General features: G+C 40.9%; 1 protein-coding gene and 1 long non-coding RNA gene across 2 annotated transcripts; one reads left to right on the top strand and one right to left on the bottom strand.

Moving 5' to 3' along the window:
• DONSON (DNA replication fork stabilization factor DONSON) lies at window positions 1–12,553 on the top strand. The gene is made up of 10 exons (XM_034752339.1): window positions 1–341; window positions 2,674–2,751; window positions 4,376–4,579; window positions 5,006–5,184; window positions 8,721–8,899; window positions 9,003–9,123; window positions 9,235–9,330; window positions 10,617–10,815; window positions 11,562–11,768; window positions 12,141–12,553. Exons 1-10 carry the CDS (start codon window positions 51–53, stop codon window positions 12,276–12,278), a joined length of 1,692 nt encoding a protein of 563 aa, XP_034608230.1. The 5' UTR covers window positions 1–50; the 3' UTR covers window positions 12,279–12,553.
• LOC117867398 lies at window positions 2,544–12,250 on the bottom strand. The gene is made up of 3 exons (XR_004643390.1): window positions 12,114–12,250; window positions 8,990–9,092; window positions 2,544–3,143 (listed from the first exon to the last, which is right to left on the bottom strand). It is a non-coding gene; the product is annotated as an uncharacterized LOC117867398 (long non-coding RNA).
• Window positions 12,554–13,977: the final 1,424 nt, after the last annotated feature.

Below are 13,977 nucleotides of genomic sequence, written 5' to 3'. Positions count from 1 at the left end.
GGAGAGCGGAGCCCGGCTCCCGCCAGCGCCCGGCCCGGCCCGGCCCCGCCATGTGCGCCGCGGTGCCCGGCTACTCGCCCGGCTTCAAGAGGCCGCCGGAGACGCTGCGGCTGAAGCGGAAAAGGGCCCGGAGGAGCGAGGCCGCCTCCCCGCCCTGCCCCCAGGCGGACCCGGCCGCCGCCCCGCGCCCTTTCCCCAGACCGGGGCGGCGCAATCCCTTCTCCAGCCTGGACAACGCGCCGCGCCCCGGCACCGCCGTACACCGCCCCCCGGACACCCCTGAGCTGCAGGAGCAGCGGCCCCCGCCGGGGAGCCAGGCCCCCAGACACCCCCTCTGGCAGGTACCGACCCGCCCGCGCTACGGGACCCTGGCGGACCCCCGCCCCCAGGGGCTTGGCTGGGTGGGGTCGGGTTTGCTCCGCAGCCCCTCTAGCGGGGGGGGGAGCGCTAATAGGGGCGGTGTGGTCCAGTGGACAGAGCAATGGGCTGGGACTCAGGAGACCGGGTTGTGTTTCTGGCATTGTCACTAATAGGGGCCCACTGGTCACTGCACCCCGCTGAGCTTTGGTTCCCCCGCAGTAGGGTGGGTACTGGCTGACCTTTGCAAAGCACTTCGGGTAGGTCTACAGTGCGGTAGATAGAAGACCCCTAGTGGGATGACTGGGGCTCAGGCGGCCGGGGCTGTAGGATGGAGGTGTAGACGCTTGAGCTGGAGCCCAGACTCTGAAACCTGGTCGGGGGAGGGTGTCCCAGAGCCTGGGCTCCAGCCCAAGCCCAAAACATCCACACTGCAATTTTGTAGCCCCTTAATCTGAGTTCTGCCAGCCTGAGTTAGCTGATACAGGGCAGATGTGGCTGTGCCACTGGTCTCTTACGGCAGTGTAGACGGACCATTGGAGATCTGCTGATAAAAAGAGCTAGGAATTATCGATAGCACTAGAGTTGATTGAAATAACTTTATTTTTGTAAAAATTATGGGAGGTTTTGGGGTGTAGTTAGAATCAGCATTGGTAATTTCCCAGGAAAAACTAGTTTAGGACAGGGTGCTGGTAAATACTGGCCTAAATCCAGTTTAAACCAGGAAACTGGGGGAAGGAATTTCATCCGTGTCCAGCCAGTTTGGTAGGCATAGAATGAATCTCTTCAAACTTTGGGTACATCCATTGGTAGCTGAGGAAAAGGTTCAGAAAGCTGCTACGAATGCTGGATGGCCAAATGGACCTGGACTGATAGTCTGAAATACTGCATGTTTCTGATTACTTAATGCTTCTAGTCTACAACTCTGCATTATTGCCATTTTCATACAATCAAATAAATGTTTTTGATTTTTGTTGATAAAATATTGAAAACTGAAATATGAGTGGACAGGTACAACTTCCTTGAGAAAATACCAAACCGAAGTGTATACGGACATTCTGATGTTCAGTATTATAATTACATATATTAAGCCCACTGCAGTTTTAATTTTTATTTATACAACCCTAAATTAAGATACTGACTTATGTAATCACAATTTTAATATGTAACTAAAACTAAATAGAAGGTAGTATGCATTAGCGAAACAGTTTTTAAAATAGAAAATGCCTTAAACTGGGACAAACAAGTTTTTCCTGGAGCAGTAAATACCGTGATTTTACCTAGTAAAGTCCACCTCTGGTAAATAGCATCCCATCCCTGGTTGGAATTTTTTTCCCTCTCTCTGAAGGGAAAAAGTGAGTCGGGTGGTGGTTGGGACCTAAAAGACACTTTTGCTTTTGTCTTTTTTAATAAATAAAAAAATTCAGTCAAAGCCACTTGGTTTCTCCTCCCCCCTCCCCCCAACATCCACCCCCCTCCCAAAAAAGGGGGGGCAGCAAACTCTTGGGCAAAAAGTTGTCAACCAGTTTAAATTCATGCCCAGAGAGCACTGCATACCCTTGCACCTAGTGAAATCCCAGAAGGGGAGAGAAATATATTCTCCTACTGGAATTAACACCCTGTCCTAGTGTCAAGTGGATATCTTTCAGACTATTTGAAGTCTGTAAATCTAGCCCCTCCTCCCCCCCCCCCCCCCCTGCTCCATTATGAGTAATGGTTGGAGAAGTGTCTAGTGGGGTAATGCTGTTTTGTGAACTACTTACAAGGCTTTTTAAAACTTTGTCATATGTAGAATTAAAGCCACTTTTATACAACTTAAGAAAAGCTTTTTGGTGGGGAGAAGCAGGTTCCACTGGTTTAACTGTTAAGGTTGTGGGGAGGGGTGTTGCACAAAAGTATTGTATCTGTGTATAAAACAATTAAAGGCACAATAGGAAAATTTGCTTGTTGCTCTCATTTAGTGTGCTCCATACTATACTAACACAAAGGAGGATGTGTATGTTCAGTAGTGCAATTTTTATAATTCTCAAGCTATTTAGCTGAAGAAGGGGACTCTCCAAGCCCAAACTTTCCAATACATTTGGAGTACAATCTAAGAAAATCACTAAACTTACAAATGTATTTACATCTGCAAAATGCCTTTTAATTGTTACCACCAGAGGGTGAAATATTCTAATATGTGCTATTGATAATTGTCAGTTTTAAATATCTCATGAAATTACATTTAAAGATCAAACAAAATTAAAACAAAATTGTCAATTTAACTCTCAACTTTGCTGTACTTTAGATTAAGTTAATAACTCTTTCTTTCTTTAGTTTTTAGATCCTCTTCAAGAAAATAAATCCACCTGGAAAGAAGAGTGTTCTGAAAGAGCAGATACCACATTAACCAATGTAGGAAGCCATAAATATTGTTTTTGGGGTGTTTAACATTTCATCATGCAGAAAAAGCTTACATTTTGTATTTTTTTTTTTTTTGTAGCTTTCTGTTCAGTGTCATCTAGATTTTACTAGAATGTTACAATTCTAGGACTTTTTCTTAGAATGTCTTGAAGTTCAGTATTAAGTTGACACCAACTTAAAATTCATATTTTGTCTGAAATCTTTACTACTTGACACATGTAAATTTACTGTAACAGAAAGAGATGTAAACAAATTGAAATAATTTTTCTATTTGCGCCTCTCACAGAAACTTCTGTAACCTTTTTCTTATCTGCTTGTACAGTCATTCACTTCCCCTGTTGTCCCTATAGATATTTCAGTGCTGTAACAGAAGAGAGAAACCCCTAAAAAAAAAATAATAATAAAATGTAAAACTACAAACATTGATAACGGGCTTTAGTAGGGTGTAATTCCTGAAACTAACTTTTTGAAGCTGACTAGATTTCAAGTTGTATGCAGTGTTGTTGTAGCTGTGTTGGTACCAGGATATTAACGAGACAAGGTAAATGAGGTAATACCTTTTATTGGGCCAACTTCTGTTGGTAGGAAAGACAAGCTTTTGAGCTTACACAGCTCTTTCAGAACAAGAAGAGCTCTGTGAAAGCTCGAAAGCTTCTCTCTCTCACCAACAGAAGTTGGTCCAATAAAAGATATTACCACACCCATCTTTTCTCTCTAGATTTCAAATTGACAGTCAAAATCTAGATTTCAGCCAACTTGTATCAGGGGTTAGGAGGAAACTTTCTCTAAGGGGACAGTTATCCCTTACTGCCTAAAGGATTTCGTGCACCTCCTGTGAAGCATTTGGTACTGTCCAGTCACCAACAATGGTGACTGGCTCAGATGGACCACTGGTCTGACCTGGCATAGAATTCATATCTTCTTAAACTTAATAAAAAAACAACAACAAATACATAGACAAGTCTCTTAAGATGTCAATGAAAACAACTTGTTTTTATTTGGATGAAAACCTCCTGCCGTTTGTAACCCAAACACTGCAGTATTGTGAAAGTATGTATATCTGAGCTGGAAAGTGATCGTGACTCAAAACAGTGATTTTTGGCTAGTCTATTTTAATTGATATAAACTGAAATACAAAATACATTTTTCTAAAATTATCATAAATGTTAACAGTTTAAGGTATTTGTAAACAAGGAACAACTTAAATTTCACATGTGTGTTCCTCTACAATGACTAAGTACTGGGTACTTATATTTACTATCATAGCAATCAATGGGTAAGGAATGCTTCTGTCCAGTGCAATAAAGGTAAAAGTTGTTTTTGCAAGGACTTACATGCTTTCTTTGCATGGACTCCTATCGGTGGTCTATCAATTCCTGTATCTTATATGCTTGCCAGTATCAGGTGCTTTAAATGAAAGTGCTAGAAACCCCCATAGTGGCCAATTATGAAATAACTTTTTCTCTGAGGAAAAACTTTCCCTAACCCTTGTCCGTGGTTGATTTATGCCTTGAATCATGAGTGTCTGTATGCTTTCCGAAAACACTGACTGATAGTTTTTAGATGAAAAATATTTTTCCTGTATTTTGACTTTACATTATTTCTATTTTGTAAGGATCTTCATTTACCTGTTTCCATACCTGATGTTTCCTCCTCACCAAGCACAGAATTTCCTGCAGACTGGAGTATTAAAACTCGACTTCTATTCACTTCTTCCCAACCTTTTACTTGGGCAGAGCATTTAAAGGCACAAGAAGAAGCTCAAGGATTTGCCCAGCACTGTAGAGCAACATCAATCAATTTCCCACAAAGCATACAGGTAAGCATTCTGCTGTAATCATGTTAAATATAATGGAGATACTGGGTGTGGAGGATCTGTTGTTGAGGGTTTTTTTTTTATTTAAGTTCTTGTGTACACTGGGAATAGCCCTTATTGAGCAACTGGTGTAACTGCACCAGTGCTGATCACCTACTGCAGAAAAAGGAAAGTCAGGGTTTGCAACAACTGTGAGGTTGTTAAATTAAGGTTTAGACCTTGAACTGGGTGTACAACAGTGCAAACAGTACTGGTGCAGTTCCCTAGTTGCTGCCTACCACTTGCTGAATTGGGGCTATTCACTAGAGTAGACAAAACCTTAGGTTTATAATGTAAAATAAATGCTTGAAGTGCCAGAAAAGGAGACTGGTAATATCTTTCTTCTCAGAGAGATAGACAATCTTATTAAACACTGTGTTTGGAATCTAGGAACCAAAGCTGTCCACGGAACTCCGCTGTGCATTCCAGCAAAGTCTTATTTATTGGCTTCACCCTTCACTGCCATGGCTACAGCTATTCCCTCGTATTGGAGCAGATAGGAAAATAGCTGGAAAGACTAGTCTTTGGTCACATGATGAAACACTGCAACAGGTTCTAATGAGTGAGTGGTAAGTTGAACTGAAAAACTTCTGGATTTGGTAAACCCAAATACTTGGATTACTGTATTTTAATTTAATTATATATTTATTGTCCTCATTCCTGTGGAAAACACTTTTGCCAAGAATATTTATCATTTTGAGGGTCTCTGTGTTCCCACTTGTGAGTATGTGGTATCCCTTCTGTTGAGCTGCAGAACTGTCTCAAAGCAGTGTCTATTAGGGGTGCACAAGAGACCTCACATGACGGTGACATCATCACCCTACTCTGTATAAGGGATTGTGCATGCATCCCCCAAATGCCTCAGTTTTTGTCACTACCAAAGAAAGCAAACAGATCTTGCTTTTGTCCTCAGGCTAGATCTTCCCTTAGTCTAACTTACGAGAAAATAAGAAGATGGTGTATAGTAGTATAGGATAGTTTAGTATACATAGCTTGCCCTTATCTCAAGAGCCTTTGGCCCCTTACTAGGGTCATGTCAGGGCCAGAGCCCCATAAAGATTTCAAGAGGCGTACCTCCTATCTCCATATCATACTGGAGACTGTCACTCATGTCTGGTGCCTTCTACAGCTGAACAAAGATTTACTCGATGACCCACTGTGCAGTTTCCCACACCTTCACTCCCCACGCTGGAATGGGGAAACATTTGAGTCTCCAGATTCATTTGGCTTCTCAGTGTCTACAGCCTGATACTCTGGCTCTGTTGGAGGTACCTAGACCAGTCTCCTTGCTGAGGCTCTCTGACACAAGACTCACTTTGCCAGTCCAGCCTCTCTGCTGCCTTCTATCATGGGCCCAAGATGGAATCTCCTCTGCCTCATTCTAGGAGCAAATGCTTTATCCAGCACTGCTGGGAAATCAAAAGCAGCACCCAAGACCAAACTGGCACTGCCTCTGAAAGCATCAGAAGCTTTGGCAATGACAAGAACTGACCACCTCACAGCCTACTCCTCATTCAGCGCTGCTGCCCTTGACATTGACTCCAAATCTCTCCTCCACTGCAGACACCTGTCTATGTATGTGCCTGTTGGGAAAAGGCAATAGAAGAGGAAGCTCATCTCACAAGAGGGGCAGAAATAGAAGAAGAAAGGGACAGGGACATCCTTCTTCTTCTTTCATACTTTCCAACCCACAAGGGCCTTGGAGATTAACTGCACTACTGTCACCTCTTCTCCACAATTCTCTGGAGCCAGGCATCTCAACGCCTATTAACTTGGACTCTTCTCCGGTTAAGGGCAAACCAATCTTCTTTCTGCCTACAGTCTCCAGTTTCCTGAAGGGCATGGTGAATACATTCTCCCATCACCACTTTTAGGGAGCCTCTGCTGTTGTGGGACCTAAATCTTGTCTAACAAAGCTAATGGGGCCTTCCCGTGAGCCTCTAGTGTAAGCATCTCAAGCATCTGTAGGTACAGTTGCTAGGCGGGTTAGTGAGTTTAGTGCTTTGATCACCAAACCTTTACACTGTGGTCCACAAAGACAAGTGTGCCATTAGGCCCAGCTCAGCTTCATGCCTAAGGTGATCTCAGGATCCCACCTATCAATGTTTTCCCTTCCCCGTGTTGTTCGTAACAGAACCCATACCTACCCAAGGAAACTTACCTCCATACCCTAGTGAGGGTGCTCTTTTCTTATCTGGAAAAGACCATGGCCTCTAGAAAATCTAATAGGTTTTTTTATCGCATATGTGGAGAGATGCCAAAGAGAGCCCATTAGCAAACAGACTCTCACTGGTTAAGGAGATGTATAGATATTATCTAAGAATCCAGTACCTCCTGGTTTAAAGACCTACTCCATGAGAGTCACCACAGTGTCAGTAGCAAGCATTAGGAAGGTTCCCAGGGTGGAGTCGCGCATAGGAGCGACTTGGAGTTTGATGCACTTTCACCAGACACTGCTCCTTGGATTTAGCATCGTTCTCCAATGCCTAGTTTCGGAGAGCAGCGCTACAGTCCTTTTCAGTTAAAAACTCACCATCTGCCATTCTGATGGGGCACTTCTTGCTAATCTCCCACAGGGGGAATGTACAGAGGCTTTCTAAGAAGAAAAGTTACTTACCAATAACTGTTCTGGGTTTGCACTGATAGTCCTCCCCCCTTCCTCTTTATCTTGGAATTCTAATTAACATCAGGCCTCTCTGGTTTGGGGGAAGAAACTGAGACAGATGGGGGATTGCACTCTCTCAAGTAGAGTAGGTTGATGACCCTCATGTGAGATCTCTCATTGTCCTTCCCAATGGACATAACTTTATCAAAGAGACAATGTGGGTGAGGTATTATCTTTTATTGGACCAACTTCTGTTGTGAGAGACATGCTTTCGAGCTTATACAGAGCTCTTCTGCAGGTCTGAAAAAAACTTACTACACCGTTAAGTACAAGGTGGAACAGATTGTTTAGCAAACATAGTTAACACAGGTTTCAGAGTAGCAGCCGTGTTAGTCTGTATCCTGTTCTTTTTATAGTTAACACACACGTTTCAAGGAACCATTCAAGGTGAAATGGCTTGTCTCTTTTGCCAACAGAAGTTGGTCCAATAAAAGATATTACTCACCTTGTCTCCCTAATATCCTGGGATCCACCCGGCTACAACAACACTGCATATAACTCCATCAAGGTAGTTTCACAGCTCGTCACCAGGGACACCATATTCTACAAGTGTAAATACAGAGGCAACTCTTGAACAATAGCTACAATAGAATCCATATCTTACAAACTAGTGGGGATTGAGGAGGTCTTAAAAGTGAACACCTCAAAATTACCATAGGGTACAGTGCATATGTTGCAGTATGGTGCATTGCTTTCTTGGCCTTCGAATCACTGCAAAGCAACTTCTGATGCATTGAAATGTAAAGAGATATTGACTTGTTCTTCATAGACACCACTTTCCTTAGTGATTATTTTTGTGTGTCCCCCTACCCCCAATCCGTGCCTCCTCCCCCCCCCCCATTGGGAAAATGGTTCATAAAATTGATCACTTGTAAAATAGGTGTTTGTAAAATTTGAAGGTTACTACAGTAGGACAACCTCTTTCTCATGGCTACATGAAGCAGACATGCAAAGTTCTTATAAAATCCTTCTACCATAGTAAAGGGAGCTGAATACTCTCAATAGCCAGTCTTAAGACTCTACAGCTAACTTTTTGTGTTGAATGCCTTTCCAAGCCTAGCTGTTGATTGGAGAGAATTTTGCAAAACTATTAACAAGTTTCCTTTAATGCTTTGTGGGAATTAATACACTAAAGAGTAAACTTCTCAAAAGAGCTCAGCATCTACAATCAGGGCCAGACTTTATCAAAAGATCTCAGCACAGTGGATGATAAGTCCTGAAAATTTGGCCCTAGATGTTCCAAGATCACCTCTTTCAAACCTGATAATACTAGGTGCATGTTATCTACAATACCCTAAAACTGAGAAACTTTATGGAGTATTTTATTTCAACCTATTTGAGATCCAGGTGGTTGTTTTAGTAGGTGGCAATAGTTTAAAAAAAATCTCTAACAGAATGGTCATCTAAAATTTTATAACTTATCTTTCCTCTAACCTGCAGGTCTGTCAGTTTTACTTCCCTATATAATCTTCTCAAAGCCAAGCTGTGTCCCTATTTTTATGTTTGTACCTACCAATTTACTGTGCTGTTTCGTGCAGCAGGCCTTGCAGGAAGTGATGTTATCACAGCTGTTATTTCCCCCACAACCAGGGGTTTAAGGGAAGCCATGAGAAATGAAGGTAAGACGGAGTTCTTTCCAATGAGATTTGAATAACATACAAAATTCACATTCTAACACAGTTATGTATGTAAACCATTCATTTGCTTACCTTCCCTACTCAGGCATAGAATTTTCTTTACCTTTGGTAGAAGAAACTAGGAGCAAGACCCAGAAAAACTCCGAAACAAACTTGGATACAGAAGTTAACAGTCCTGAAACAGGCAAAAATACTGAAGATGGAGAGTATGTAACAAAACTGTCTGTGTCTGGAATTTAAATGCGCTTGCCACTACCTAGACAATTTAATAGATATTAATGTGGAGTATTTTAACCATCTTAATCTGTTTTTCCTAGGGAACAAGGAGTGAGTGATGATGAAAGTTTCTCTTGGCTTGAGGAGATGGGAGTCCAAGACAAGATTAAAAAGCCAGATGCAATTTCTATCAAACTGTATCCTTTGACTACCATAATATACTATATCCAAAAACATGCATTGGAGTACTTCATTTCTCTGTGAGGATTGGTGGTTTTTGAATCGTAGTCCATCAATGACTGTGCAATAATGATGATTCTGTAGAATTTTCAGTTAGTGATACGATTTTTACAGTAAGTGTTCATAAATGCTGTATCTCCTTCTATACTTAACAGTGCGGGTTTGCATTTTTTTAAAGCAGAAAATATTGTTACAGGATCACTAAGTGACTACACTTTTTATTGTACCAAATATTAACATAGATTCTATCACAATATAAAACATAATGAGTGAAAATACACCTGTTACTGACCTGCGTTCTGATTAGGCTTAGAGTAATAGTAACTGCATTCTCTCTTACCTGTGTATTTAAAGTACATTTTTCTTTTTATGGAAAAATTGGTTTCTGTCTCAAGCTTATCTGGTTATAAATTTTACCCAATACTAGGCAGTATAGATTCCATGTGGCATAACAGAAATATACCACCTGTTATACAGCTACAGGGTGGGTGCCTGTGATGAAATGATGTCAACAAATCATGTCAGTTCTAGGTTTTCTGTCAACTGGTATTTCTACACATCCATATCCAAACTATTATGGCATGTGTCTTTGTACTTGATGCGTTTTTATATTTTGATATAAGAACCAATTCCACCTGTTTCTGCCAAGATAAGGAATAATCAGCAAACTTCACTTGTAAAGCCATACATAGCATGCTAGGTGAAATGTCCTTTGTTCAACTGCCTTTTCAGTAATCTATACATGACCAGTGTGGTGATATCAAAGACACTTCACCCCTACAGATCATAAGCTGTTTTGTCACCTTCCAGAATGGTTCAGTAGGAAGACTTTTATTAGACAAGCTGACGGTTTGGTTAAAGATATGTCTACACAAACTTGTAATGTACTAGTACAAACCTAAAACTGGGAACAGTACTTTTATTTCACACTCCAATTTTTCTAAAACCACAAACACAAAACTGTTTTAGTAAAGGCTCTCCATGAATGGCTGTTAAACTAAACAATTGCCCTTTAATGACTTTTTAATTACAAAACAAACAATCTGGAGAACATTCCTTGCCTCATGGTTTCAATGAAGCTAAAGATTAGGCCTAAGCTATTTTTGAGTTTTTTACCTTTCCAGAGCAAATGTAAATTAGCATAGACCTCTTTTCAGTGAATTTTTACTTGACTAATTCTTGGTCTGGTGCACTTGATGCCCTTAAACTTCTTGTATGTTTCCTTTGACCCATATCAACATAGCCGTAAAGAGAAAAATGAAGTGCAAGTGGATCACAAGCCTGAATCTGTTGCATTAGTGAAAGGAACAAACACATTCATGTTGCTGAACTTCTTGATAAACTGTAAGAGTTTAGTAGCTGCTGCAGGCCCTCAAGCAGGACTCCCACCAACACTGCTGTCCCCAGTTGCTTTTCGAGGTGCAACAATGCAAATGCTCAAGGTAAAACGCAAAGGAAAGAGTGATGTTCTGGTGCTGTCTGTCTTCGGGAAGGCTTTGTTCCTTCATATATCTTTGTGGTTACTGCCCCTCCAGAGATATCTTAGTGGTGCCATTTGTGCTGTTTATAATTTGATGTTGAATTAGCAGTTTAATTACAAACCTCTCTATTGGGGTTTCAGGTTGTAGCACAGATTTAAAGGATTTGGAGGCTTAGTTGTACATAGTCTCACCTTCAAGACACAGGATTAAAACAATACTTGCCACCTTTCTCCCCCCCTTCCCCAATCACTAAGGTTGCTCTTTTCACATATTCTCTTAAAACTCCTGTTGTACTGATAATCTGGTTAGATCTCTTGAGCTAGTTGGCTGCTGGAGCTGCCCACTTTAGATATGATCTGAAACAGTGCCTTACCAATGGTCCGTAAGAGGCAGAGGAGCTTAAAGAATAGTATTATTAATTATGGTATCATGGCGAAATTCCATTATGGGTTTTTTTACATTCTCTCAAACTACATTTCCCATGCAGTTGCACTCTACCTACCATATTGTATAGTGTTCATGTGTATTAGGGTTTAGTATATTATATAATAAAAATCACACTATAGCCCATGAATAACTTAATGTCTAATATTCATAAAGTGCTTTAAGAACCTTGAATTAAAGCTAATTTTGAAATAGATGGAAAAATAAGGTTTGTCACTAATCTTGATGTATCAGACACTGAATATGTAACTTACTGTCTTCAGGCTCGAAGCATCAATGTGAAAACACCGGTTCACTCATGTTATAATGATATATTTAGCTTGGAGATCATGGGTCCTGTCATGCCTCATTGTCTGCATACTTTGACCATGCTGCTCAAATCTGCACAGAGGGGAGCTTTTTCTGCTGTATTATACACCCATGAGCCAACAGCAGTGTTTAACACTAACACAGAGAGAATCTTAAATAAGGTAAGTAGACTGAAAGGGTGTCTTCCATGTTAGGGTTAATACTTTATCACTAGAAATGAGACTACTGAATGGAAAAAACTGCTCTTCACTTGGGATAATGGCTAACGCCCACTTGTTGGCCATTTTAGAGTAACCAGTTTACAAGGTTTTATCAATAGTGAGGAGGCTGGGATTCCTAGTCATAACAGTGGAAAAGCATGTTCATTAAACTGATGGCTTTAACCCACTCCCTATCATTTGCTACTCCACCTGAAGACTAGGCAGCTCTTCAATATCTACTGCTCATTGGCACAAAAATGGGTATAAAATACAATTAGTAGTTTGAAAGAAAAGCATCTTACCTACCTCTTTTGTGAAACTGAATTTCTACAGGAAACTATGTGGAAGGACCTCACTAAGTGTGGATTGCATCTTAAAACGTTGGATCAATTGATTCAACGTCCAACATTAGGAAAGTCTTCCATACGATTCCTAGAAATGAGAGACTATGCTTACATCTGGAAATCCTAAGTATGGTATTTTAATTCATGAAATGAGACTAGTAGTATTTGGTCAACACTCTACAGATGCTATCGTGTACCAGGAAGGGAGAATTGCCTACTTGCAAAAGCTTTTGGACGTAGTGGGTAAGAACTTCTGTTGCACACATCCTTGCTCATAAGGCAACTTTCAGTGGAAAAACAAATATTCTGAATAGTCCAGCAAGAACACTGCCCCTCTCAAAACCTGCAACAGCTGCATTTGTCTTTTAATGTTTTTAAATAAAATTTTTATAAACACAGTAATCTTGTGTTTTCTCTTCTTTAGAATAAGAGTGAGGGCCTCTTAAGCGTTAATATATTTTCACCATTGTTAAGAGTACAGAACTGGTAGAGGAACCATTTCTAGTTTCTACAGAAGGTGAAGTGGCTCCTCTGCTATTGGACACTGGAGGTCAATGATTCCTTGTTTCAGTATAAAGACAATGATTGGATTAAATAGTGGTTGTCCTCTAGATTAAACCATGATAGCCAAATGAATTGTAATTGTAAACCTTCACATTTCTTTAAAGGTATAAAATGAGAAACGAATCTAATAACTATCACAAGTTGTGACACTTACCCGTGATAACTTAACTCCTTTACACTATGAAACTTAAAGCAAAAAAGAGAGTGGTGTCCCTCCCAAGTAACATTTATTCTTCGCAGTAATGAAATGTAACTAGAAGCACAGCTGTCATCTAAAAGGGAAGGATTTCAATGCTATTGGTAAGTTCAGTTAACTCTGAAAGTGGATAGCTTTACCTGCAACAGAATCTAAACAGCAACCTGCTGTTTCGTTATGATTGTATTCTGCCAAAGCTGAACCACGACTAACCTGTTCATGTGACAGGTAATTTGTCACTTTAAGAGTACATTGTGAAAGGATTCAACAGTGAAAAGCACACACTGTTAGTGATAACAACTGAGACTGACAAGCCACAAGTGACTTTAACCTATCTCCTACAGCCGCGGATATTAAAACACTGATTTAATTATTAACCCATCAGGATGCTTTTACTCTATTAACCAGTTGTAGTTGATAAAATAATACTTATTCAATTTGTTTTCCTCACAGCAAAATGTCAAGTATCAGGGTGTAGCCGTGTTAATCTGTATCCAAAAACAACAAGGAGTCGGGTGGTTCAGAGGTTTTTTACCCACGAAAGCTTATGCCCAAATAAATCTGTTAATCTTTAAGGTGCCCCCAGACTCCTCCTTGTTTTCACAGCGAAAAGACTATTTCCCCTGTCATATTGTTTAAATATCAATATATAGTACTATAGTAAATGGAACAATGAATTCAACTATTGGTTAGTTGGGTAATGCTGATCACTAATTTGGCTTCTAAACCACCTAGATCTGAGTATCAGTGCTCTAGGTTTATGTAGATAGTGGATATTGTCCTCCAATAGACAACCCAAATGTCCCAACTTTAGCTGAAAGTAACTCTAAAAAACTGACACAGATCCTTGGAGAGCTGTAGACTGCTTTTTACTACACAGTATAGATCATGGGTTGGCAACGTTTGGCACGCAACTCGCCAGGGTAAGCACCCTCGGGCCGGGCCAGTTTATGTACCTGCGGACGTGGCAGGTTCGGCCGATCGCAGCCCCCACTTGCTGTGGTTCGCCGTCCCGGGCCAATGGATGTGCTGGCCCCGGCTTCCAGACACCCCTTTGGCCCGGGAC

This window comes from Trachemys scripta, chromosome 1, assembly GCF_013100865.1.
Source record: "Trachemys scripta elegans isolate TJP31775 chromosome 1, CAS_Tse_1.0, whole genome shotgun sequence".
Classification (NCBI taxonomy): Eukaryota; Metazoa; Chordata; order Testudines; family Emydidae; genus Trachemys; species Trachemys scripta.
The sequence above is the reverse complement of the archived record's forward strand: the minus strand, read 5'-3'. Positions and strand labels throughout refer to the sequence as shown.

Coding starts and splice junctions, on each gene's coding strand:
- DONSON (XM_034752339.1), top strand. CDS start 51: ATGTGCGCCGCGGTGCCCGGCTACTCGCCCGGCTTCAAGAGGCCGCCG. Junction 342..2,673: donor CCAGACACCCCCTCTGGCAG/GTACCGACCCGC, acceptor TTCTTTCTTTAG/TTTTTAGATCCTCTTCAAGA. Junction 11,769..12,140: donor CAGAGAGAATCTTAAATAAG/GTAAGTAGACTG, acceptor GAATTTCTACAG/GAAACTATGTGGAAGGACCT.